Source organism: Oncorhynchus mykiss, chromosome 30 (assembly GCF_057628025.1).
Source record: "Oncorhynchus mykiss isolate SJ-2025 chromosome 30, ASM5762802v1, whole genome shotgun sequence".
NCBI classification, from domain to species: domain Eukaryota; kingdom Metazoa; phylum Chordata; class Actinopteri; order Salmoniformes; family Salmonidae; genus Oncorhynchus; species Oncorhynchus mykiss.
The window spans coordinates 37,215,678-37,241,200 of NC_143051.1; the positions used below are offsets into that span (position 1 = coordinate 37,215,678).

General features: G+C 40.9%; 1 protein-coding gene across 1 annotated transcript; it reads left to right on the top strand.

The window, feature by feature from the left end:
- LOC110488517 (choline transporter-like protein 4) lies at positions 1-25,183 on the top strand. The gene is made up of 22 exons (XM_036971365.2): positions 1-278; positions 10,261-10,309; positions 10,769-10,842; positions 13,127-13,205; positions 13,484-13,583; positions 14,046-14,177; positions 14,375-14,435; positions 14,530-14,650; positions 15,664-15,747; positions 16,104-16,216; positions 16,378-16,500; positions 16,638-16,737; positions 16,879-16,971; positions 17,124-17,226; positions 17,433-17,695; positions 19,080-19,174; positions 19,730-19,833; positions 19,968-20,041; positions 20,206-20,276; positions 20,435-20,529; positions 23,705-23,789; positions 23,946-25,183. Exons 1-22 carry the CDS (start codon positions 224-226, stop codon positions 24,062-24,064), a joined length of 2,193 nt encoding a protein of 730 aa, XP_036827260.1. The 5' UTR covers positions 1-223; the 3' UTR covers positions 24,065-25,183.
- Positions 25,184-25,523: the final 340 nt, after the last annotated feature.

Genomic DNA, 25,523 nt, shown 5'->3' on the forward strand with positions numbered 1-25,523 from the left:
ATGGAAGTGCGCATCCCACAGGTGCGTTCGTGACGTCACAACCCTAGTTGCTGTAGCGCGAGGGAGAGATTTATTCTCAGGAAGTCTGTTTTTTTAATTGTCCACACAGGTGTACTAACACCTTTTGAAACGTTGGTTTAGACTTTTTGATTATTTAACTTGATTTACCTGGTCATTTGGACGTTTTAGACGAATATAAACTAGTAGAGGTAAAGCATAGGAAATGGGTAAAAAACTGAAGGAAGAGAGCTTGGATTCCGTGGATTCGTTGGAATATGGTGAGTTAATTTCACATCGCTGGTTACGTTACCTGGCTGGCTCGTATTTGTCTAACCTCAGAGTAGTGTCACATTTATCGGTCTTCAATTAAACCATTTTTATTTTTATTTACTTGTCCCTAGTTTAGCCTATTTGCGTTTTTCAGTGATGAAACCAGACAGTTCCTTATGAGTGGTGGAACCGATTAGGCCTAACTTTAACGTTACTACTTTACTAGAGGTGTCACATTTGGGCTTAAAGCCGATGACTGCATATTTGAATAGCCTAATAACAATTTGTGACATTGTCAATTGCTTAGTATTCAAGATTTAGATACATATGTAGTTATAGGCAAAGTTGACAGTAATTGTTTTCATGAAGCAAAGATATTACTGATGTATTTTACAGAAAACTACATCAATAATTGATTTGGTTATTGCATCTTTCAAACTAAATAAATTATTAATATATAAATGCAATAAGTGATATAAAATCAATATTCAGTAAGCGGCAGGGTAGCCTAGTGGTTAGAGCATTGGACTAGTAACCGGAAGGTTGCAAGTTCAAACCCCCGAGCTGACAAGGTACAATGTTCCTAGGTCGTCATTGAAAATAAGAATTTGTTCTTAACTGACTTGCCTAGTTAAATAAAGGTAAAATAAATTAAAAGCATTACAGTTTAATAATCTACACGTTTTTAGCTGAAACGGGGCTAATTGACTGACTATCCGTGACTGACATAAGATTAAAAAACCGCTGACTGCACAACCACATTTCAAGATTGCAATTCATGTATTATACTATTCTAACTCTCAACAATAAATTGAGACTGAGTTCTCCACCATCTGTTGCCTGTCCCTGTTCAATGGCATGTCAATGCTTTTATGTAGGTTTTTGGATTTGATGGTGAAATATAGAGGAGGAAGTTTGATAAAAACAAACGTTGATGTGAGGCATTCATTCTCTTTCAGTCTGCTGTGTGTTGTGGTGGGGGTCTTTTGTTTTGCATAAGTCCATCTCTGGGTGTGCCTATGTGGTGTGTATAAAGGCTCACTGCCTTAGTGTGACCTATTACATGTCCATTTTACGCAAGGGTTGTGTCCAAAATTGCACCATATTCCCCATATAGTCCACTACTTCTGAACAGGGCTCATGGGGCTCTCAAAAGTAGTGCACTATATCGGGAATAGGGTGCTATTTGGTCCTTAAACCCAGTTGTTTGCATGAGATTAATAGTCTATTGACATTCTGGCACTGCTATTCAAATAACCATTCCATGTAAATTCAGCTGCCTCTTGGACAGGTACACGTGTCCAGTTTGTCCATCCTGTTTCCTAAGAAGGAAGTGGATTCACAGGGTTTCTCCCTGCCACTTAGACTAGGCGACTTTTGTTCCTTTGAAATCTTATGAGGAATCAAAGATGTATTGCTATTGACAGAGATATTTCACCGTCTGCTTCTTTAATTATGTTAGATTTGTTTGGCAAAAGTTTCATTTGATTGAGAGGTCGAACTTTACGTGTTTTTTCATCCTGGTCAAAAGCCCTTGACGTCGGCGGTGTTTTGTGTTCTGATGTAATTTTTACTATTTAGAAATAATTGTGGTTAATACTGAAATGGCTACAATGATGGCCTGCTAATCATTGGCCAGTTAATTGTGTGCGGTGAGCTAGGCAAGCACTACAGAACATTGGAAAACCACATTTGAAAGCCAATGATTAAACTAGACAGACACTAGACAAATCTTTCGCCTCAGCTGCTTCTGCTAATATTGATACAAATTCTGTTACTATTAATTGATGCTGGTCCTGACCTGGCTTTTAATTTCAGATGCTGTTAGAACGGGTCACCTGCGCTCTCTGTTCTCTAGAGGCACCATGAGGTTGTTTTAGCAAGCTCCACAAAATAGTCGGATGAGTGAGGGAATGGGTGAATTAAATTGTATTTATCTGTTATTTTACCAGGTAAGTTGACTGAACACGTTCTCATTTGCAGCAACGACCTGGGGAATAGTTACAGGAGAGAGGAGGGGATGAATGAGCCAATTGTAAACTGGGGATTATTGGGTGACCGTGATGGTTCGAGGGCCAGATTGGGAATTTAGCCAGGATCTTTAATGACCTCAAAGAGCCAGGACACCCGTTTAACGTCACATCCGAAAGACAGCACCCTACACAGGGCAGTGTCCCCAATCATTAATTAAGATATTTTTTTAGACCAGAGGAAAGAGTGTCTCCTACTGGCCCTCCAAAACCACTTCCAGCAGCATCTGGTCTTCCATCCAGGAACTGACCAGGACCAACCCTGCTTAGCTTCAGAAGCAAGCCAGCAGTGGTATGCAGGGTGGTATGCTGCTGGCTATAAATACTGGGCTAACTAGTAGCTAAATCCTTTCCTTAAGCGCTCCCTTTCTGTGTAAGAAGAGGGTGTGTGTGTGTACCCATAGTCTTACAGTCAAAAGTTTATCACTTAATTAGTTGACTGACGCTGGCCTTGACAACCCAATGCATGTTTCCTCATAGGCAGATTCGGTATAGGAGACACACACTATGCAGCCTATCCAGGGGAGAATGGCTGGCCCTTCAACTTTCGTTGCTGCAATGAGTACTGCAGGTATTGTTAGTGGAAAACAGGACCCCATGGCAATCTTTGTCGTCAATCTTTGTGCAAATAAAACATTTTTTTGTGGAAAATCATGGTACTGATAATTGCTTCTAATACACCAGATGTATGTACTTGAACCTATTTCTGTCTGTAATAAAGCTCTTTTGTGGGGAAAGCCTGGCCCACCTAAGGCTGCACCCCTGCACAGTCATGTGAAATCCATTGATTAGGGCCTAATTAATTTATTTCAATTGACTGATTTCCTTATATAAACTGTAACTCGGTAAAGTCTTTGAAATTGTTGCATTTATATTTTTGTTCAGTGCATTCGGAAAGTATTCAGACCCCTTGATTTTTTTTCCCACATTTTGTAACAATACATCCTTATTCTAAAATTGATTTAAATTGTTTTTTCCCCCTCACCAATCTACACACAATACCCCTTAATGACAACGCAAAACATTTTTTAAAACATTTTTGTAATTTTTGTTATGGAAATATGACATTTAGATAAGTTTTCAGACCCTTTGAAGTACTTTTGGCAGCAATTACAGACTTGTCTTGGGTATGACGATACTAGCTTGGCACCCCTGTATTTGGGGAGTTTCTTCCATTCTTCTCTGCAGATCCTCTCAAGTTCTGTCAGGTTGGATGGGGAGCGTCACTGCACAGCTATTTTCAGGTCTCTCCAGAGATGTTCGATATGGTTCAAGACCAGGCTCTGGCTGCGCCACTCAAGGACATTCAGAGACTTGTCCCAAAGCCACTCGTGCATTGTCTTGGAAGTGTGCTTTGTGTCGTTGTCCTGTTGGAAGGTGAACCTTCACCCCAGTCTGAGGTCCTGAGTGCTCTGGATCAGGTTTTCATCAAGGATATCTCTGTTCTCTGCGCTGTTTATCATTCCCTCAATCCTGACTAGTCTCCCAGTCCCTGCTGCTGAAAAATATACCCACAGCATGATGCTGCCACCACCATGCTTCACCGTAGGGATGGTATTGGCCAGGTGATGAGCAGTGCCTGGTTTTCTCCAGACGTGATGCTTGTCATTCAGGCCAAATAGTTCAATCTTGGTTTCATCAGACCAGAGAATCTTGTTTCTCATGGTTTGAGAGTCTTTTAGGTGCCTTTTGGCAAACTCCAAGCGGGCTGTCGTGCTTTTTACTGAGGAGTGGCATCTGTCTGGATGCTGCTGAAATGGGAGAACCTTCCAGAAGGACAACCATCTCCACAGAGGAACTCTGGAGCTCTGTCAGAGTGTCCATTGGGTTCTTAGTTACTTCCCTGACCAAGGCACTTCTCCCATGATTGCTCAGTTTGGCTTGGCGGCCAGCTCTAGGAAGAGTCTTGGTGTTTCCAAACTTCTTCCACTTAAGAATGATGGAGGCCACTGTGTTCTTGGGGACCTTCAATTCTGCAGACATTTGTTGGTACCCTTCCCCAGATCTGTGCCTCGACACAATCCTGTCTGATCTCTACGTACAATTCCTTTGACCTCATGACTTGGTTTTTGCTCTGACATGCACTGTCAACTGTAGACTGGTGTGTGCCTTTCCAAATCACGTCCAATCAATTGAATTTACCACAGGTGGACTTCAATCAAGTTGTAGAAACATCTCAAGGATGATCAATGGAAACAGGATGCACCTGAGCTCAATTTTGAGTCTCAAAGCAAAAGGTCTGAACTCTTATGTAAATTAGGTAATTTATTTTAGGTTTTGTAAATTTGCAAACATTTCTAAAAACCTGTTTTCACTTTGTCATTATGGGGTATTGTGTGTAGATTGATGAGGAAAATGTTTTATTTAATCTATTTTAGAATAAGGCTGTAACGTAACAAAATTTGGGAAAAGGGAAGGAGTCTGAATACTTTCCCGGATGCACTGTAGTTGCCAATGGTAGCCTGCAGTACCCCGGGTGGCCTTCAACTTGAGTTACTAAATGAGAAGGGGCAGCACTGAGTTAGCCTGCAATGCCACTTCCTGGAGTAGCTCAAACTGCATGTTATGTCTCCAAGAGACACCATCTTAATGGGCTTAATTTGGCTTCAATGCACTATGAATTAATGGTGTCGTGATCGATGGCTTTGTATGTTCATATATACAGTCATGGAGCCTAACTCACTGTGTGCACAGTGATTAACATAACTTTTTAGGAGGGTATCACAACACCACATCACAACCCAAACAGTAATACCTCCACGTGTATACCTCCAATTGGACAAAAAATTGTTGATCTTTTTACGTCACCACTCTATCCAAGGTCAAGTCAAATCACTTGAACTTACATACAGAGAGATTCATTGTTTGGGCCAAAGTACTGAAGTAAAAAATGTCCTGACGTCTGAGGTTTTGTAGAATCCAAAATGCTTTATGGCATATTCTAGTGGAGCAGATGGTTAACCAGGAAGAATAAATAGCACATCAGGAAAGGGTACCTGTCAGTCAGTTTCCAGGTAGTGATTTGCCCCAAAAAGACAGCTTTGTAATCTGATATTAATTTACAGACGGCAATGAGGCAGAGGAACAGGTTTCTTTTGTTTGGAATATCCACATTCCTTCTCCCGGACTTTCACTAAGGTTGTGTATTCTGTCAGTTGGAAGCCAACAGCGTGCCTCATTGTAAATAATTCATACAGTAGGCCTTGTAGTTAGCTGCAAAACAAACAGTATGATTGTCAACATCCTATACATTTATTGTGTACTCACTACAAAGCTTACATTTTCACTCATTTTCTTTCCACATGCAGTAGGCTATCTTCAGGATGTTGTTACTGTTAGCAGTTGATGTTATTCTTCAATAACACAGACCCCAAAGCAAATGGGTTCATTCAAAGAGAACCAATCATGCTGGGAAGTAGATGGTCGATGTTCATTCTTCCCTGTCCTCAGTGTTTCTCTCCACAGAACAAAGTGACAGAATGTAATTTATAACCCCCAACCCTAGCCTGTGGTTGATCAATTATAGTTCCTTGCAGTAAAATTGGGCCAATGGCCAAATAACAAATATCCTGTTTCAGGCTCAGTGTATTGACGATTTGGACCAATGAGAACTTGACACATGTAGCTATGAGTCCCGGACTGAAATTCCTACACAGATTCTAAACAGATGTTGAACTGAAAACAACTTTCTATTGATCGTTAATTTCCTATTGACCTTTTAGTATTCTGTGTATTCTGAAAATATTCTTACATTACTAAAACATTGAGCTCTCATAAAACAAGATAAGTAGGTATATAGGATGTAACGGTCTCGTCAGATAAAAGAGAATCTACTGAAAGTCAATTCAGCAAGATTCATTTATTGGATATGTTAAAGAGGCTGCGATTTTGTGCAGCTTTTTGTTAAAAATCGTGCAACATTTCAACGTCCTGCTATTCATGCCAGGAATATAGTATATGCATATGATTAGTATGTGTGGATAGAAAACACTCTGAAGTTTATAAAACTGGTTAAATCATGTCTGTGACTGACAGAACGCGTTTAGCAGGAAAAATTCCAAGGAAAACTGTTCACAAAAAAACCCCCAAAAATATCCCTCCGCCAGTCTCTGTATTGTCTATGGCAAGGGAAAATAGATAGGGCCCTGTTTACAATGCCTACAGCGTCCACATGATGTCGCCAGTACTGTCAATTGATTTTAAATTAATCCTTGGTAACATGAGGAATAGGCACTTCCTGTCGTCGAGCACACCACAGGAAGTTATGAAAGAGAGAATGTGGACCATGATTTCAAAACGTGCTGCTATTGAATACAGATCGCCCCGTGATCAATTTGATCGATTATTAACGTTTACTAATACCTAAAGTTGGATTACAAAAGTAGTTTGAAGTGTTTTGTCAAAGTTTATAGGTAACTTTTTTAATTTAAAAAAATTACGGTGCGTTTTGGAACGGTGCTTTTCCATGGATCAGACGGGCTTCATAAATGGACATTTTGGGTATACGTGGACGGATTTAATCGAAAAAAAGACCCAATTGTGATGTTTATGGGACATATAGGAGTGCCAACAAAGAAGCTCGTCAAAGGTAATGAATGTTTTATATTTTATTTCTGCGTTTTGTGTAGCGCCGGCTACGCTAATTATTCTGTTTTACGTCCCCTTTGTGTATTTCGGGGGTTGCATGCTATCAGATAATAGCTTCTCATGCTTTCGCCGAAAAGCATTTTAAAAATCTGACATGTTGGCTAGATTCACAACGAGTAGCTTTAATTGAGTACCCTGCATGTGTGTTTTAATGAAAGTTTGAGTTGTATCGAGTACTATTAGTTGTCACTCTGAAATTTCCGCTGATGTTGATCCCTGTACAGGGACAGCAGCCGTAACAGGCTTTAGAGCTTCTTAAATTATACCTCTGAGTGAGACATTGTAGTCCATGGACCTAATGAACAGGCCTACATTGTATATTTAAAATCACTAACTCGAAGTCATAGTTGCTGACTTCATTGTATACATGAGTGTTTTGCGTGCTTCCAATCAGTAATTGGTGTATAATGGCCAACAAGACCTGGCCTGTTATCTACCCCATAGCAACCTAATTGAAATGAACAAAGTAAACCTCATGCTCAACTCCATATTCCTCGGACAGGTGCAATGTTCAACGGGTGCTGTATCTTTCATTTGTCATTTTATGAAGCCATTTTATTCTGGGATTTAAATTTGGTTTATTGTGAGGAGATAAGGAAGTGCCCATGAGACCAATAACATCTCTTAGAAATGTTTAGCTTGCCAAACAGGATACAGACCAAACAAACGTAATTGCTTACTGTGGTAAGGGGAATGGGAGTGAGTAGGGCTGTGACGGTACCAGTATTGCAATATTTTTTCCATGGCAAAAATGAAAACACAAAGCAGACCAAACTCTGTGGTTAATTAAAAAGTGTTTATGTAAAATAGTGTGCTATAGCTTGGAAAAAAATAAATGTGACTCTGAATGACAACATATATCTTTGTTACCAACATTAGGGCTGTTTTCCTGAATAAGTTAAATCTGCTTTGTGTTTTGGTTCCTTGCCTTGATACTAACGAGTAACGTGATGCTGGTGTTGTCCCGGCCCTAGTTGTGAGTGACTATGAAATGCAGGGTTTCGGTGGAAAATGTCTGATGGAATATTTTTGGTGGATCTGAGCATCCCTTTAAAAATGCACTGCTCTGCTTTGAGCCTGCTTCCTCCATCTTTGAATTCAAACTCAATTAAAATCTCGGCCATCACATACTGCCCCTTCTCTTTCGTTTTAGGCTACCTTTCTTTTAAGGTTGCATAAATCATAAAATTTGTCATAAATACATTGACTTATGCAATGTAGAGAAAAAGGGAGGGATGATGAGACACAGTACCAGTCAAAAGTTTGGACACAAATACTCATTCCATGGTTTTTCTTTATTTTTACTATTATTCTACATTGTAGAATAATAGTGAAGACATCAAAACTATGAAATAACACACATGGAATCATGTAGTAACTTGGAATGCATTTGAATTAATGCCTTCTTAAAAGTAATTTGTGGAATTTATTTTCTTAATGTATTTGATGGCAAGAACAGCTCAAATAAACAAAAAGAAATGACAGTCCATTACTTCAGTCAATCCGGAAAGAAAATCCGGAAATCCGGAAAGATGAAACTGGCTCTCATGAGGACTGCCACAGGAAATTAAGACCCAGAGTTACCTCTGCTACAGAGGATATGTTCATTAGAGTTGCCAACCTCAAATTACAGCTCAAATAATTGCTTCAGAGTAAGTAACAGCCGAGTGGCGCAGCGGTCTAAGGCACTGCGTCTCAGCGCTAGAGGCGTCACTACAGACCCTGGTTCGATCCCGAGCTGTATCACAACCGGCCGTGATTGGGAGTCCCATAGCGCGGCGTTAGGGGAGAGTTCGGCCGTGGTAGGCCGTCATTGTAAATAAGAATTTGTTCTTAACTGACTTGCTCGTTAAATTAAAAAAGAGACACACATCAACTGTTCAAAGGAAACTGTGTGAATCAGGCCTTCATGGTCGATTTGTTGAAAAGAAACCACTACTAAAGGACACCAATAAGAAGAAGATACTTGCTTGGGCCAAGAAACATGAGCAATGGTCATTAGACCGGTGGAAATCTGACCTTTTTAGTCTGAGTCCAAATTTGAGATTTTTGGTTCCAACTGCTGTGTCTTTGTGAGACACAGAGTAGGTAAACGGAGGATCTCCGCATGTGTGGTTCCCACAGTGAAGCATGGAGGAGGAGGTGTGGGGGGGCTTTGCTGGTGACAGTCTGACTTATTTAGATTCAAGGCACACTTAACCAGCATGGCTACCATGCCACGATATGCCATCCCATCCCATCAAATCCCATCTGGTTTGGGCTTAGTGGGATTATAATTTATTTTTCAACAGGACAATGACCCAACACACCTCCATGCGGTGTAAGGGCTATTTGACCAAGAAGGAGAGTGATGGAGTGCTGCATCAGATGACCTGGCCTCCACAATCACCCGACCTCAACCCAATTGAGATGGTTTGGTATGAGTTGGACCACAGAGTGATGGAAAAGCAGCCAATGAGTGCTCAGCATATGTGGGAACTCCTTCAAGACTGTTGGAAAAGCATTCCAGATTAAGCTGGTTGAGAGAATGCCAAGACTGTGCAAAGCTGTCCAGGCAAAGGGTGGTTTACTTGAAGAATCTCAAATATAAAATATATTTTGATTTGTTTGAGACTTTTTTTGGTTACTACATGATACCATATGTGTTATTTCACAGTTTTGATGTCTTCACTATTATTTTACAATTTTATAAAATAGTAATAATAAAGAGAAACCCTCGAATGAGTAGGTGTGTGCAAACGTTTGACTGGAAGTGTATATCTTTAATAGCTCTCTATTTTTCTCCATTTGACAACTCTTAAGAAATGTTATAGGAAGTGACACTAAGCAATGTAATTCCTGTAACCCAGTCATCATAACCCAGTCATCACCACCACAGTTCTCCAGTGTACTGTACAGATTGTACAACCTATAAAGGAGTGTCAAGGTCTTATTCTTTTTTGCTCTATTTCCTCCTTCTCAAGCTGAAGACTGTCACTCATTAACTCAATGAGGTGCATACTAACAAAGGCTACTCTTGTTGCTTAGCAACAACCTCCCACCTCAATTAACCCTCAAACTCACAGGCACGCAATTCTCTCCATAGAATCTCACACACAGTAAAGCTCTTTTGAATATCAATGCAAAATGCCTTTACCGAGAGATGTTTTCCCCATGTATTCTATCCTATTCTAATCTGACTACTATCAGTATTTTGATAAAGTTATTTTTGTGTTAATGTGCATAAATAGCTTGACATTTATTTTGAAGAATAGACCTTCAGAAAATAGTTCAATTCTGTTATTGAACCATTATCTCTCTGTTTTCTTTTCAGGGGAACCTGCTCAGTATGACCCCACCTTCAATGGACCCATTCGGAAAAGGTAGCCTCTTCCGCTAAGTATCTCTCACTTATTTTCTCTTGCTCTCTATATTGTATTTACCTCGCCACCATGGGCTTTTTTTTGCCTTTTACCTCCCTTCTCACCTCATTTGCTCACATTGTATATAGACTTACTTTTCTACTGTATTATTAACTGTATGTTTGTTTTACTCCATGTGTAACTCTGTTGTTGTATGCGTCGAACTGCTTTGCTTTAACTTGGCCTGGTCGCAATTGTAAATGAGAACTGGTTCTCTACCTGGTAAAATAAAGGTGAAACAAAAAAGCCTACAAGCCTAGCCCTAACTATCACTCTATCTCTGTATGCAAATTGTCCATTGTATGTCTAAAGTGCCTTTGCTAGGCATACTTTCTGTAAAACAATTCTACCCGGAGGCATGTATTACACAGCAATGCTCAAAATCACTTTGTGTGTTATTGTCTCTCCGTTCTCCCCCAGAGGCTGCACTGATATCATCTGCTGTGTTCTCTTCATGGTCGTGATCCTTGGCTACATGGCAGTGGGAATTTTGGGTAAGATGTGCCTTCTACGCACCTCCCACCTACCTCTCTGACCTTTTCTCTCACTCACACAAACTTACTTATTCTGTATGATAATTATTTTCTCTCTCGTGCCATTAGATGAAATCTGATTCCTGACGTTATCTCTCTCTGGCTGTCACCCTCTTTATGACTCTTACGTCCCTTTTGAAACTCTGGTGTCCTCGCCATAACACCCTATGTAAATGTAGTATTAGCAGGCGGAAAGCACAGTCTGGCTAAACAAAACAACAGTGACATAATCACCTTGGTCCCTTCCTCAATTCCAACAGCTTGTCAAAACACCACTCACAAGTGAGAACAGAACTCCATTATTGAGAGTGCACTGAAAACATAAGTTTGTCATTGAATCTATGATTTCCTGACTTTTCCCCTCTTCAAGGTCTCAACTCTCACCCTTTTCTAGAATTATAAGGTATCTCTATGGCCTTGATATTCTCCTACCTTTTCTGTCTTTCGGGTGAAAGACCGAAAGACACCTGAGACAACTCTGACTCCCACCCACAGTGGTTCCAAAGAGCAGATCCGAAGCAGAAGCTCACAATCATCCATGACCTGTCATCAAACACATTCCAGCAGCCACTCACTCTGCCTTATCTAGAGTCAATAGAGATGCCTGATAAGAAAGGAGGTCATATGAATATATGGCCAATATCAATAGCTTAGTATGTGATTAATGTGATAGGATATTGTGCATTGACCGGATATACAGTTGTGGCCAAAATATTAATTTTCACAGTCTGCTGCCTCAGTTTGTATGATGGCAATTTGCATATACTCCAGAATGTTATGAAGAGTGATCAGATTAATTGCAAAGTCCCTCTTTGCCATGCAAATTAACTGAATCCTCAAAAAAACGTTTCCACTGCATTTCAGCCCTGCCACAAAAGGACCAGCTGACATAATGTCAGGGATTCTCTCGTTAACACAGGTGTGAGTGTTGACGAGGACAAGGCTGGAGATCACTCTGTCATGCTGATCGAGTTCAAATAACAGACTGGAAGCTTCAAAGGGAGGGTGGTGCTTGGAATAATTGTTCTTCCTCTGTCAACCATGGTTACCTGCAAGGAAACACGTGCTGTCATCATTGCTTTGCACAAAAAGGGCTTCACGGGCAAGGATATTGCTACCTGTAAGATTGCACCTAAATCAACCATTTATTGGATCATCAAGAACTTCAAGGAGAGCGGTTAAATTGTTGTCGAGAAGACTTCAGGGTGACCAAGAAAGTCCAGCGAGTGCCAGGACCGTCTCATAAAGTTGATTCAGCTGCGGGATCGGGGCACCACCATTACAGAGCTTGCTCAGGAATGGCAGCAGGCAGGTGTGAGTGCATCTGCACGCACAGTGAGGCGAAGACTTTTGGAGGATGGCCTGGTGTCAAGAAGGGCAGCAAAGAAGCCACTTCTCTCCAGGAAGAACATCAGAGACAGACTGATATTCTGCAAAAAGTACAAGGATTGGACTGCTGAGAACTGGGGTAAAGTCATTTTCTCTGAATCCCCTTTCCGATTGTTTGAGGCATCCGGAAAAAAGCTTGTCCGGAGAAGACAAGGTGAGCGCTACCATCAGTCCTGTGTCATGCCAACAGTAAAGCATCCTGAGACCATTCATGGGTGGGGTTGCTTCTCAGCCAAGGGAGTGGGCTCACTCACAATTTTTCCTAAGAACACAGCCATGAATAAAGAATGGTACCAACACATCCTCCGAGAGCAACTTCTCCCAACCATCCAGGAACAGTTTGGTGACGAACAATGCCTTTTCCAGCATGATGGAGCACCTTGCCATATGGCAAAAGTGATAACTAAGTGGCTCGGGGAACAAAACATCGATATTTTGGGTCCATGGTCAGGAAACTCCCCAGACCTTATTCCCATTGAGAACTTGTGGTCAATCCTCAAGAGGTGGGTGGACAAACAAGACCCCACAAATTCTAACAAACTCCAAGCATTGATTACGCAAGAATGGGCTGCCATCAGTCAGGATGTGGCCCATAAGTTAATTGATAGCATGCCAGGGTGGTCATTCTTAACTTTTGGCCACGACTGTACAGTAGGCCCTTTATTGAAAAGGGTGTTGGTTTAGTATATAAACTTACCAAAACCAGGAAATTGATGTACATGAGCTTTGTATGTTCATTTGTTTGTTTTTTTGACAAATGTATTAATAATTTGCTCATGTGTTCTTTGACTGTGGTAAATATATTGGTGTCCCCATGTCTCTATTAGATCTTGATGTGTTTTTATATTTCCACCAGCCTGGCTTTATGGTGATCCCCGGCACGTCCTCTACCCACGGAACTCTACTGGAATGTTCTGTGGCATCGGGCTCAATGTGTAAGGACCTTTCTGGTGTTTGATGTGTTTGAACTACAAGTCCTTTATGAACCATCAAGTATTATTTTGTTCAGAACACTTGATGCTATGTAATGTGAATTTACTAATCCTGCATTTCTGCCATGAATGCAACCGATAAAAGCGGAAAATGTGGCCAATCGAGTCAGACATTTCATCGTTACATAATAATTCAAGCTTTGCATGCCTCACTACATACTGAACTGTCATGCTATATATTTCGTTCAGAATGCATAGTTTGGTAACTTTTGCTTTCGCAGAGCTCAACCCAGCGTGTTCTACTTTGACATACTGAAATGTGCCACATCAATCAACGTCATGGCCGCTGTCCTTAATGGGTTACAGTGCCCCACCACACAAGTACAGTAACATCACACCTATATAATATCTTCGTTTCTCTAAAGGCTGATGTCAGGAGTAATAAGGAACTCTGTGCACATCTCCAATTTCCCATTGTGTTTGAGTGTGTGTTTATACTCTTGTTAATACCTGGGTCCAATTTGTATGTATATGTATTGTCTTCATCAAGCCGCTGGGAATCATACAAGTTGTCTTCTATTTCATTTTCATTTGTGTGAGGTCTTTCTTTTATTGTCTCTACATCCCAAAATGACTTACTGACTTTATTGTCCCCATGGGGAAATTTTGTTGCAGTGTCATGTACACTTTTAAATACAAAACAAAATTGACAATACAACTTTCATAACAGTTACATAGCAATAAAACATTAAAAAACACAAAATAAATTATGTGTATGCTATCTGAGACAGGCATCACGTTTATGTCACAAAGTGAAGACCTCTTTTTTTCCTCACCCTGCAGGTGTGTGTGGAAAAGTGCCCAGATGTATTCTGGGCTCTGAATCCTTTGGCCTACTTACCGAATGCCAAGCCACGAGACTACTTCAACCAAACACTCTGCGTGCCATCTTTTGACCTAGCATCAACTAAACTGGTAAGTCCCACCCTATTCTTACGGAGGTTTGTAAATTCACTTCTTTAGATAGGCTTTCATTGATCATTGTTGTCACTGACTCCTCAAAGCCTTGGACTATCTTTTGGAAATAGATTTAACAGGAGGGGTTTCCTAGTTTTTTACTCTATGTAGCTAAAGATAGTATTTGATCCTTTTTTTCCCCCTTTGCCTCTCAGAATGTTAAAGAAATTGTGGATCAAGAGCTGTGCCCATTCTTCTACACTCCTACAATCTCTGGTGAGTGTGCCTTTCTTTTTTCATATTTACTTTCATAATTACAGATCTAGATGCTTTTAAGTCATTAAATGTAAACATTGTTTCCTCTGTCTAGTTCTGGGAAGATGCATACCTGATGTTACCGCTCTGAAAAATATTCCTAATGACTTTGTCAATACGCCAGGCTTGCCATCAAGCATCAATGATACAGTCAATGGCATCAGGAACGCCACAGGGTAGGGGGTCACACACACACACACACACACACACACACACACACACACTGCAAATACCCATTAATAACCCATAATCTCTCTTTCTCACTGCCAGTGAAAGGTCCTTGATTGAGTGAGTTAAATTGATCTCACATCAATATAGTAGACTAGTTCCTTTGTGTAGACTTAGACCTGTGTTAGCATGTTTGTGAGTTAGTGTCTTGCTTTATGATAGTGGTAGCCCTTTGCCATACCAGCGTAGTCATCTGCCCTGTCATTTAGCTCCAGTAGTAGCCTTGCACATGGCTAGAATGTTACTTTTAGCATTAGCTTTTAGTACAGAATCGATCCACAAAGCCTTGGGTTGATTCTGAGGATAATATTAACACTGAGTCTGACCATGATGTCCAGACCTGAGTGGTCATTTTAGAATGTCATTAACTAAGTATAAGACTTAAGATAAGTAGGCTATTAGACTTTTATGTTCATCCTTTGACACATAAAAACATGCGCATGTGTAGTAGTGGGCACTTGTTAGTATTTGATACAGAACCAACCCAAAGATCTGTCAGTTGGCTGTAGTTGTACAACCTCCAAAATTACCCCTCAATGTGCTGTAGTAATCAATACACTTACTGGTACTGAACACCAGCAGTCAAAGAAAGCTTTTAATGTTACCATCTCTTTGTATTGAGCTCTATAAATACCACCAATTTATTTTTATTTTACCTATATTTAACTAGGCAAGTCACAATGACGGCCTAGGAACAGTGGCAGAACGACAGAATTTTACCTTGTCAGCTCGGGGACTTGATCTAGCAACCTTTCGGTTACTGGCCCAACGCATGAATGTATTATTACAAAGAAACCTCTTTATATTTCTCTTTCTTTGTTCCTCTCATCTCCTCTACTTCTAAATCTTCTGTGCTTTTATTTTTATTTATCATGTAGTACTCTGCATCATGCTGTTTTGTGTCAGAGACATTGTCAGTAATTACTAGCGTTAACAGGTCTTTTCCCGGTTTGTGTTGTAGTGACATAGTAAACAGCTTCAATGCCAAGGAGATCGGAGTGAGAATCTTTGAGGACTTTGCGTCATCATGGCAGTGGATCATCGCGTGAGTCTCTCTCGGGCTCATTTTCAACTACTGCCAGTTACTTGTCAATTCACAATTTCCATTGTCCTGTACTGTTGTATCAGAATAGGATAAACCAGAAAATGTTGCATTGTTGTTCAGCTTCTCAGCTGATCTTTCAGTTTACACAAATTTAACTCATTAAATATAAGATATGCTCTACTAAGAATCTAACATTTATTAGAGATGGCATGCTTATTAGGACCGGAATGATACAATGACCTGAAATGTATCTTATTTTTCTTTATTATTCTCCTCTACCTCATTTTAACTTGACCCTCTCCGCTCTTCCAATCCTCTCTTACTCTGCTGTGTACCTCTCTCCTCTCCTCCCTCAGTGCTCTAGTCATAGCCATGGTTGTCAGTTTTCTGTTCCTCCTCCTCTTGCGGTTCATCGCCCCTGTTATGGTCTGGGTCCTTATATTTGGAGTTTTGGCAGTAGGTGCCTATGGTAAGTCATTGATGATAATAATATGTCTACTAACATGTTTGTAGTGTATCTCTAGTATGTTTATATGTAGGTCACAGTGGTTTAAGAACATTGATTTTTCAGGATGGTTAAAGCATCTTATTTCTCTCTCTCTTGCTCTCTGTCTACCTGTCTCTCTGTAGGTATATATCACTGCTGGTGGGAATACGACAACTACCGAAAGTCAACCGTCTCCATCGCTGACATAGGCTTCACCACCGACTTCAAGGTCTACCTTCAGGTTAAGGAGACCTGGCTGGCCTTCTGTGAGTCTGATATTACACATGCTCTTTTTATGTCTCTGTTTTTCTCTGTTTACAGACTGACAGACATGCCTTTCTGATGACAACTTTGTACCGTTGTGTTGACCTATCTGCTTTCTCTCTCATTCTTTCTCGCTCAGTGATAATCCTATCTGTGGTAGAGGGTATTCTTCTCCTGACCTTGATCTTTCTACGGACCAGAATCCTCATCGCCATCGCTCTCATCCAGGAGTCCAGCAAGTGAGTCAAGTTAGATATGAGCCAGGATTACACATACTGGCCTATACTTACACACACACATACCCATGTATTGTGACAAATATTCTACCAATATTGTGATACAACCTAACTTTTCAGCACACGTACTGTACATTTTTACAGGGCTGTCAGTCACATGATGTCTACACTGTTCTACCCTCTCGTCACCTTTGTTCTCCTGGTGGTGTGTGTGGCCTACTGGGGCATCACTGCTCTGTATCCTCTCACAGTCGTGTAAATATTTGATTTACACTGCCTATTATAATTTTATGACAAATAATCATAAGGTCTGTTTTGTATCTGTGTTGTACTGAGCACTGTCTACAAACTCCACGGTAACGTTAACACACTTAACAGAAGATGTTTAGGTATCTGGCCACTTCAGGCAATCCAGTGTACAAAGTGGTGACTCTCAACTCTACTCAGGGTAACTGTGGCCAAATCGGCGGCAATGTGACCTGTGACCCACAGGTAAGTGTCCCTGGCAAACTTTGACCCCATAGAGATAGATGCAGAAAAGCCCAACTCAGATATCAGAAACACACACAGAATGTGTGTACTTGCTTCAGCCATCTGCGTAAAAAAAAAAATGAATATCTGTTTGACCCCTTTCCGTGTCTCCATTCATATTTAATCCCTTCCTCTTTCATCTCTCCCCCCTCCTGTCTTTCCCTCAGACATTCTACAACTCTACAGACTACTCGTGGTGCCCGTCGGCGCGCTGCATCTTCATCAAGTACAACAACGAGGGCCTGCTGCAGAGGAACCTGTTTAACCTGCAGATCTACAACGTGGTGGCCTTCCTGTGGTGCATCAACTTTGTCATCGCCCTGGGCCAGTGCACCCTGGCTGGGGCCTTCGCCTCCTACTACTGGGCCTTCAGCAAGCCCTCGGACATCCCCACCTTCCCCTTGTCCCAGGCCTTCATCCGCACACTACGGTAAGGGTGTTGACACGTTTCAGCAGTCGGGCTGTGGTGGTGCCTTTCCTTGCTTGAGTGTTCACAGACCATATACTTGTACAGTTATAATTTGAGCCAGAATCCAATTTGTATTTTGTTAGCTATCCATTCAACTAATTCCCTTTTTCCCCATATGTCTATAGCTGTGTTCAAATACTCAAACTAACTGTACTATTTGTTACGTGAATTGAGTATATAGTATGCTTATTGGTTATCGTATGGATATAGTTAGTATGCCAAAAGTTCCCAGAATGTCGTACTAAATTTGCCAAAATACGAAGTACACATTCAGTGGACACTATTTCCATGCTTTTAGGGCCCATAGTGCAATTTTTCAGAGAATGGGCGTGGCTTCATAGCTTTTCAGAGTTGAAGAAAATGGCAGAAAAGATGCAGCCAAAGTCAGTCGAAAGCGGATACAAATTCATTGCTTTAACTAATTAAGACATATTAAGAAAATATTGAGCAATGTAATAAAGTGTTGACTTTTCAAATAAGTTACGTTACACGTTTTGTTGGCCGACAACTTGTTAACTACTCTCTCCTTACGAACCGCATAGCATTACAGCAGTATGTACCGGTATGTAAGCTAGTTACCTAACGTTAGTTGCCTACTAATACATTGAACTTGCCAGGAAGTATATTAACTACTCCATGTTTATTGACTTGATTATTCACATTATTCTTAGGTAAGTCATTGTGCGTTTCAATGGACATTGTTAATTCTGGCTATCTACTCTGATTTCGGAGCACTCCCGCTCAGAATAACTGGTGAATTTACGAATGCTCAACACCCGTTGACTATAGCAGGTGTCAGTAAACTTTGGCAAAAAAAAAGTGTTGATAATTTAATTGTTGCCAGCAGCACAGTTACAGTCGCCAACTCTCTGGATAACATGAAAACAGCCTAACCAGCTCTGCTAGGGTGGGTAAAATGGTCAGAGTGAGGTGTTCTCTCATTTGTGTCTGGAAGTAGCTATCCAACATTAGCCAGTTCGCTTGAGTGCTTGACTGACCTACTCCTTGGCCAGAGCGTCCAGTTTGTGCTCTGAACGCTCCGAGAGCGAAACACTCTGAATTTAAGGACAGACAATCTGACAACGCTCTGGATTTATGAGTGCACTCCAGATTGAATTTAAGAACACACCAGAGATTGTAAAATCTTTAAGCTAGTCATTTGTTATGCTAGCAAGATGTTGCATAGCAACAGCATCAACTTCCGGTAGACAGGCAAAGCTCTAGTACGCGCAACTGAAACAATACTGTTCGTTTACAGTCTACTAAAATGAACTAATAGTATATACTCATGTATATACTATTGTTAGAATGGGTATTCAAACACAGCTGATGTTGCTTCTCTTAGATACCATGTTGGCTCCCTGGCGTTTGGTGCTTTGATCCTCACCCTCATCCAGGTAGTTCGAATCATCCTGGAGTACCTGGACCACAAGACCAGAGGTAAGGCTGGATTTTCCCTTGGAAACCTGTTATTGTTCTCCGATTAACCTCTTCGAGTCGATATCTGCGCACTTACGGAAATCGAATTGGCCTAATATGGAACTAGTCAATTATGCCAAGCTCTCACATAATGCATGTTGTAATGTAAGGGTAATTGAGCTCCCCAGCTTGTAGTCGTAAAACCCGGAAAGTAGTTACCTCTGGTTCGTTCGTTCAGCCATCCATTTGGGGAAAGAATAGGGTTTTTGAATAAATGCTGAAAAAAAGTCTGAGGTTAACATAGAACAAAACGTATAAGATCTCCTAAGCCTATGAGATAATAGCAGTCAACATTACCTTTTGAATTATGAAGCCTTTGTGTTGTTTTTCATTTCATAAATCGTATGATATATCCTATGTTGTTGACCACAGACTTTATTATATTTTTTTCCTTTTATCCAAAAACTTTATAAAAACACCATACATTTTTCCCATAGGCTTTTTGAAAAAACAATGGCGGCGTTCTTGCCTACAAAAAGACGCCATTACTATTTCTCTCTGTCTCATTCTCTCTAGCGGCTCAAAACCCCTGTGCTCGGTTCCTTATGTGCTGTCTGAAGTGTTGCTTCTGGTGTCTGGAGAAGTTCATAAAGTTCCTCAATAGAAACGCCTACATCATGGTCAGTCTCTACTGCAGCCTCACATGTACCTGTTAACTACAACTACGTGTCTGTCAATCTCTCCCTCAGTTCCCACAGTGTAGAGTATTTCTGGTTGGCTATGTATCTAAGACACAGTCCTCTTTTTCCCAAAGATTGCCGTATATGGAAAAAACTTCTGTGTCTCCGCGAAAAACGCTTTCATGCTTCTAATGAGGAACATTGTCAGGTGTGTGTTCTAGTATTGGTTGGTATGCCTGTGGGAATGTGTAGACTTGTTTTTCCCCCCTCTTTCATAAGAACATTTGCATGGATTTGATTGACTGCTGTGAAACCATAGCTGAATGCCGGGGATGTATTTCCCTGACGTGCTGACTGTGCCTCTCTCCTCAGGGTGGTGGTGTTAGATAAAGTGACGGACCTGCTGCTCTTCTTTGGGAAGCTGCTAGTGGTGGGAGGAGTAGGTAAGATGACAAACGCCAACATAATTACTATGCCATTTTATCATTGGTCATATTTCTGAATAAGAGCTTCTTTTGTGCATTTTACAGGCCAGAAGTGTGATTAGATAACCTTTCTAAATTAATTGAATCTTTAACCAATTTTACTCTTCTCTTCTCAGGAGTCCTGGCTTTCTTTTTCTTCTCTGGCAGAATAAGACTACCAGGCAGCAATTTCCGTACAGAAATGCTCAACTACTACTGGATGCCCATTATTGTAAGTGGCAGTCATACATTGGAAAAGTAATCAGATCCCTTCACATTTTTTTACTTTACAGCCTTATTCTAAAATAGGTTAAATTAAAATAGTTCCTCATCAAGCTACACATAATACCACATAATGACAAAGCGAAAACAGGTTTTTTATTTATTTTTGCAAATTCAGAAAAAAATAAAAACTGAAATGCCTTATTTACATAAGTATTCAGACCCTTTGCTATGAGACTCGAAATTAAGCTCAGGTGCATCCTGTTTCCATTGAGCATCCTTGAGATCTTTCTACAACTTGATTGGAGTCTACCTGTGGTAAAAATCCATTGATTGGACATGATTTGGAAAGGCACACACCTGTTTATATAACGTACCCACAGTTGGCAGTGCATTTCAGAGCAAAAACCAAGCCATGAGGTTGAAGGAATTGTCTGTAGAGCTCTGAGATGGGATTGTGTCGAGGCACAGATCTGGAGAAGGGTACCAACAAATGTCTGCAGCATTGAAGGTTCCCAAGAACACAATGGCCTCCTCCATTCTTAAATAGAATAAGTTTGGAACCACCAAGACTCTTCCTAGAGCTGGCTGCCCAGCCCAACTGAGCAATTGGGGGGGGGGGGGCCATGGTCAGTGAGATAACCAAAAACCCGATGGTCACTCTGACAGAGTTTGAGTTCCTCTGTGTAGATGGTTGTTCTTCTGGAAAGTTCTCCATCTCTCCAACAATCAGGCCTTTATGGTAGAGTGGCTAGACGCAAGACACTCCTCAGTAAAAGGCACATGACATCCCGCTTGGGGTTTACCAAAAGGCACCTAAAGGACTTTAACCATAAGAAACCAGATTCTCTGGGATGTGTGTTTTGTCCAATATTTTTATTTAATGTATTTTTATTTTTTAATCCCACCCCCGTCCCCGCAGGAGGCCTTTTGGTAGGCCGTCATTGTAAATCAGAATTTGTTCTTAACTGACTTGCCTAGTTACATAAAGATAGAATTATGAAACCAAGTTTGAACTACACTGCTCAAAAAAATAAAGGGAACACTAAAATAACACATCCTAGATCTGAATGAATGAAATATTCTTATGGAATACTTTTTTCTTTACATAGTTGAATGTGCTGACAACAAAATCACACAAACTATCAATGGAAATCAAATTTATCAACCCATGGAGGTCTGGATTTGGAGTCACACTCAAAATTAAAGTGGAAAACCACACTACAGGCTGATCCAACCTTGATGTAATATCCTTAAAACAAGTCAAAATGAGGCTCAGTAGTGTGTGTGGCCTCCACTTGCCTGTATGACATCCCTACAACGCCTGGGCATGCTCCTGATGAGGTGGCGGATGGTCTCCTGAGGGATCTCCTCCCAGACCTGGACTAAAGCATCCGCTAACTCCTGGACAGTCTGTGGTGCAGTCTGTTGGTGGCTGGAGCGAGACATGATGTCCCAGATGTGCTCAATTGGATTCAGGTCTGGGGAACGGGCAGGCCAGTCCATAGCATCAATGCCTTCCTCTAGCAGGAACTGCTGACACACTCCAGCCACATGAGGTCTAGCATTGTCTTGCATTAGGAGGAACCCAGGGCCAACCTCACCAGCATATGGTCTCACAAGGGGTTTGAGGATCTCATCTCTCGGTAACTAATGGCAGTCAGGCTACCTCTGGCGAGCACATGGAGGGCTGTGCGTCTCCCAAAGAAATACCACCCCACACCATGACTGACCCACCGCCAAACCGGTCATGCTGGAGGATGTTGCAGGCAGCAGAACGTTCTCCACTGCGTCTCCAGACTCTGTGACGTCTGTCACATGTGCTCAGTGTGAACCTGCTTTCATCTGTGAAGAGCACAAGGCGCCAGTGGTGAATTTGCCAATCTTGGTGTTCTCTGGCAAATGCCAAATGTCCTGCACAGTGTTGGGCTGTAAGCACAACCCCCACCTGTGGACGTCGGGCCATCATACCACCCTCATGGAGTCTGTTTCTGACCATTTGAGCAGACACGTGCACATTTGTGGCCTGCTGGAGGTAATTTTGCAGGGCTCTGGCAGTGCTCCTCCTGCTCCTCCTTGCACAAAGGTGGAGGTAGCGGTCCTGCTGCTGGGTTGTTGGCCTCCTCCACGTCTCCTGATGTACTGGCCTGTCTCCTGGTAGCGCCTCCATGCTCTGGACACTACGCTGACAGACACAGCAAACCTTCTTGCCACAGCTCGCATTGATGTACCATCCTGGATGAGCTGCACTACCTGAGCCACTTGTGTGGATTGTAGACTCCGTCTCATGCTACCACTAGAGTGAACGCACCGCCAGCATTCAAAAGTGACCAAAACATCAGCCAGGAAGCATAGGAACTGAGAAGTGGTCTATGGTCACCACCTGCAGAACCACTCCTTTATTGGGGGTGTCTTGCTAATTGCCTTTAATTTCCACCTATTCCATTTGCACAACAGCATGTGAAATTTATTGTCAATCAGTGTTGCTTCTTAAGTGGACAGTTTGATTTTACAGAAGTGTGATTGACTTGGAGTTACATTGTGGTGTTTAAGTGTTCCATTTATTTTTTTGAGCCGTGAATTTGGCCCCCTATGCCAAGTGTCATGTCTTGAGGAAATCAGGCTCCGTTCATCACCTGGCCAATACCATCCCTATGGTGAAGCATGGTGGTGGCAGCATCATGCTTTGGGGATGTTTTTCAGCAGCAGGGACTGTGAGACTAGTCAGTATCAAGGGAAAGATGAATGGAGCAAAGTACAGAGAGCTCCTTGATGAAAACCTGCTTCAGAGCGCTCAGGACCTCCAGACTGGGGTGAAGGTTCACCTTCCAACAGGACAACGACCCTAAGCACACAGCCAAGACAACGCAGGAGCGGCTTTGGGACAAGTCTCTGAATGTCCTTGAGTGGCCCAGTTTTTTTTAAAAGTTTTTTATAAATGTACAAACATTTCTAAAAAACATTTTTTTGCTTTGTCATTAAGGGTTATTGTGTGTAGATTGATATTTTTTAAAAATCTATTTTAGAATAAGGCTGTAATGTAAAAAAATATATATATTAAAAAAGTCTGAATGCACTGTATTTACAGGTATTCCATAGTGGAAGTGAAAGAAGCAGTTAACGATCAATTAAATGTGTGTTAGAGAAAGTAATTGACAGTGGTGTGTATGTCTTTGTGGTAACAGGTGGTTGTGGTGGGAGCGTACCTCATTGCTCATGGATTCTTCAGTGTGTACAACATGTGTGTGGACACACTCTTCCTCTGCTTCTGTGAGTAGAGCACCTCCAGCAACACACATCACTGTATTCATATACTGAGCAGTCACGCATTACATTGCTAAATTTCTTGCTTCTTTGCACAAAAAAATTGTTCAACATACCTGTCTATTGATTTTCTTCGCTTCCTTCTTGCTCCCTTTCTCACAGTGGAGGACTTGGAGCGACATGACGGAACGATGCAGAAGCCATACTACATGTCCAAGAACCTGATGAAAATCCTCAATAAAAAGAACAAGGGACCTAAAAAGGGCAAAGGAAAGGATTGATGAAATATTGCCTTGAGATTAATCACTGTATAGCACAGTCACTTTCAACAACCTAGAAATACCCAAAAACATCACATCCTAGAAATATAATTATGTTTTTTTAGTTTTATATTTCAGCCTTATCACAAATTTGATAACTTTTTTTGCACTTTCAATTTGAGATTACATGTGACCACACGTGTGATATGAGAGATTTTCTTACGTTCCAGCTATTTCTCCTAACAATTTGAAGTGACCAAAGCTAGAGCTGTTTATTCGTCTCTGACCAAAACCAAATGTTTATTCTCTTGCAGTGCTTATTTGTTTTCAGAAAAGAGACAATTTTCTCAAGTCAACAAATGATTTATCAGAACAAAAACTTTTGAGACAGATCATCACAATAAGTTTTAAATACTTTTTTATGATCCTCAGTACTCTGTAGTCTTTTTTTTTTAAGTGAAACTAACAGTTTTATGATTACATGTTTTTGTTTTTATATCCTGTAGATATTTATTAATAATTTTGACAATTTATTAAAGACTTTTATAATGGTATTTCTATTTTTTTTATCCATGCTGACATCACCTGTATGTTGCCTTGTGTAATGATGGATTCCTCTATAGGAAAATAGCTCTGGTTTATTTCACACATCTGCTTAAAGCAGTGGTGCATGTGATCTTCTGAAATGCTCTGTTGAAAATCATGACACTTGCAGGCACTTGTACATGGGCGCTGAAGAAGAAGCTCTCTTTTTAGCAGAACTTATCGCAAGTCAGAGGTATGAGGTGTCTGAACTGGGGCCCTACTTCTATTCTTATAAAGTACTGGACCCTGAAACAAACCACATTCAGTCTAGAGTGAGTGTGTTCATCCATTTGGCTGCACTAAACACAATTCATTTTAGTTGTCAAAGATTAATGTTAATTTACCTACTAATATCTCATGTCAAAATCTCACTACATTCCTCAACCTCTTGTCTGTGGAGATCCAGAGAGAGAAGTCATGTGGGAGTTTGCAGTCGTCATGTTGTATCGTGATCTACTTCAGGATAGATTCATCACGTGATCGGTCAGTAGTCCAGTACATGAGAGCGCATGCCTTTATTGTTAAATCATTTGTAATAAAGTCACGTTAACTTGATTTAAAGCTTTTTTAAATTTTTTTATATTTTTCAAACTTAAACTTTCCCCTTTTCTTTTTATGTCAGATGGTCCAGCACCATCCTCAGACAATTGATGAAATGTTTGTGATTCTATTTTCTGGAAAAGGCTTAAAATAAAGGTTAAATCCAGGTCATGATCAACCAAAACACAGGGCCCTGATAAATAGTATTACATTGCAGGTTTCTGGCTTTTGTTCTCTTAGTCATGATCAGCTTGACTATAATCATATTACAAGCATAGCAATAGATGGCATACACCTGATCCAGCTATTTTAGTTTACAGTGAAGCTGAGTATAAGCTGCCTGAACAAAAATATA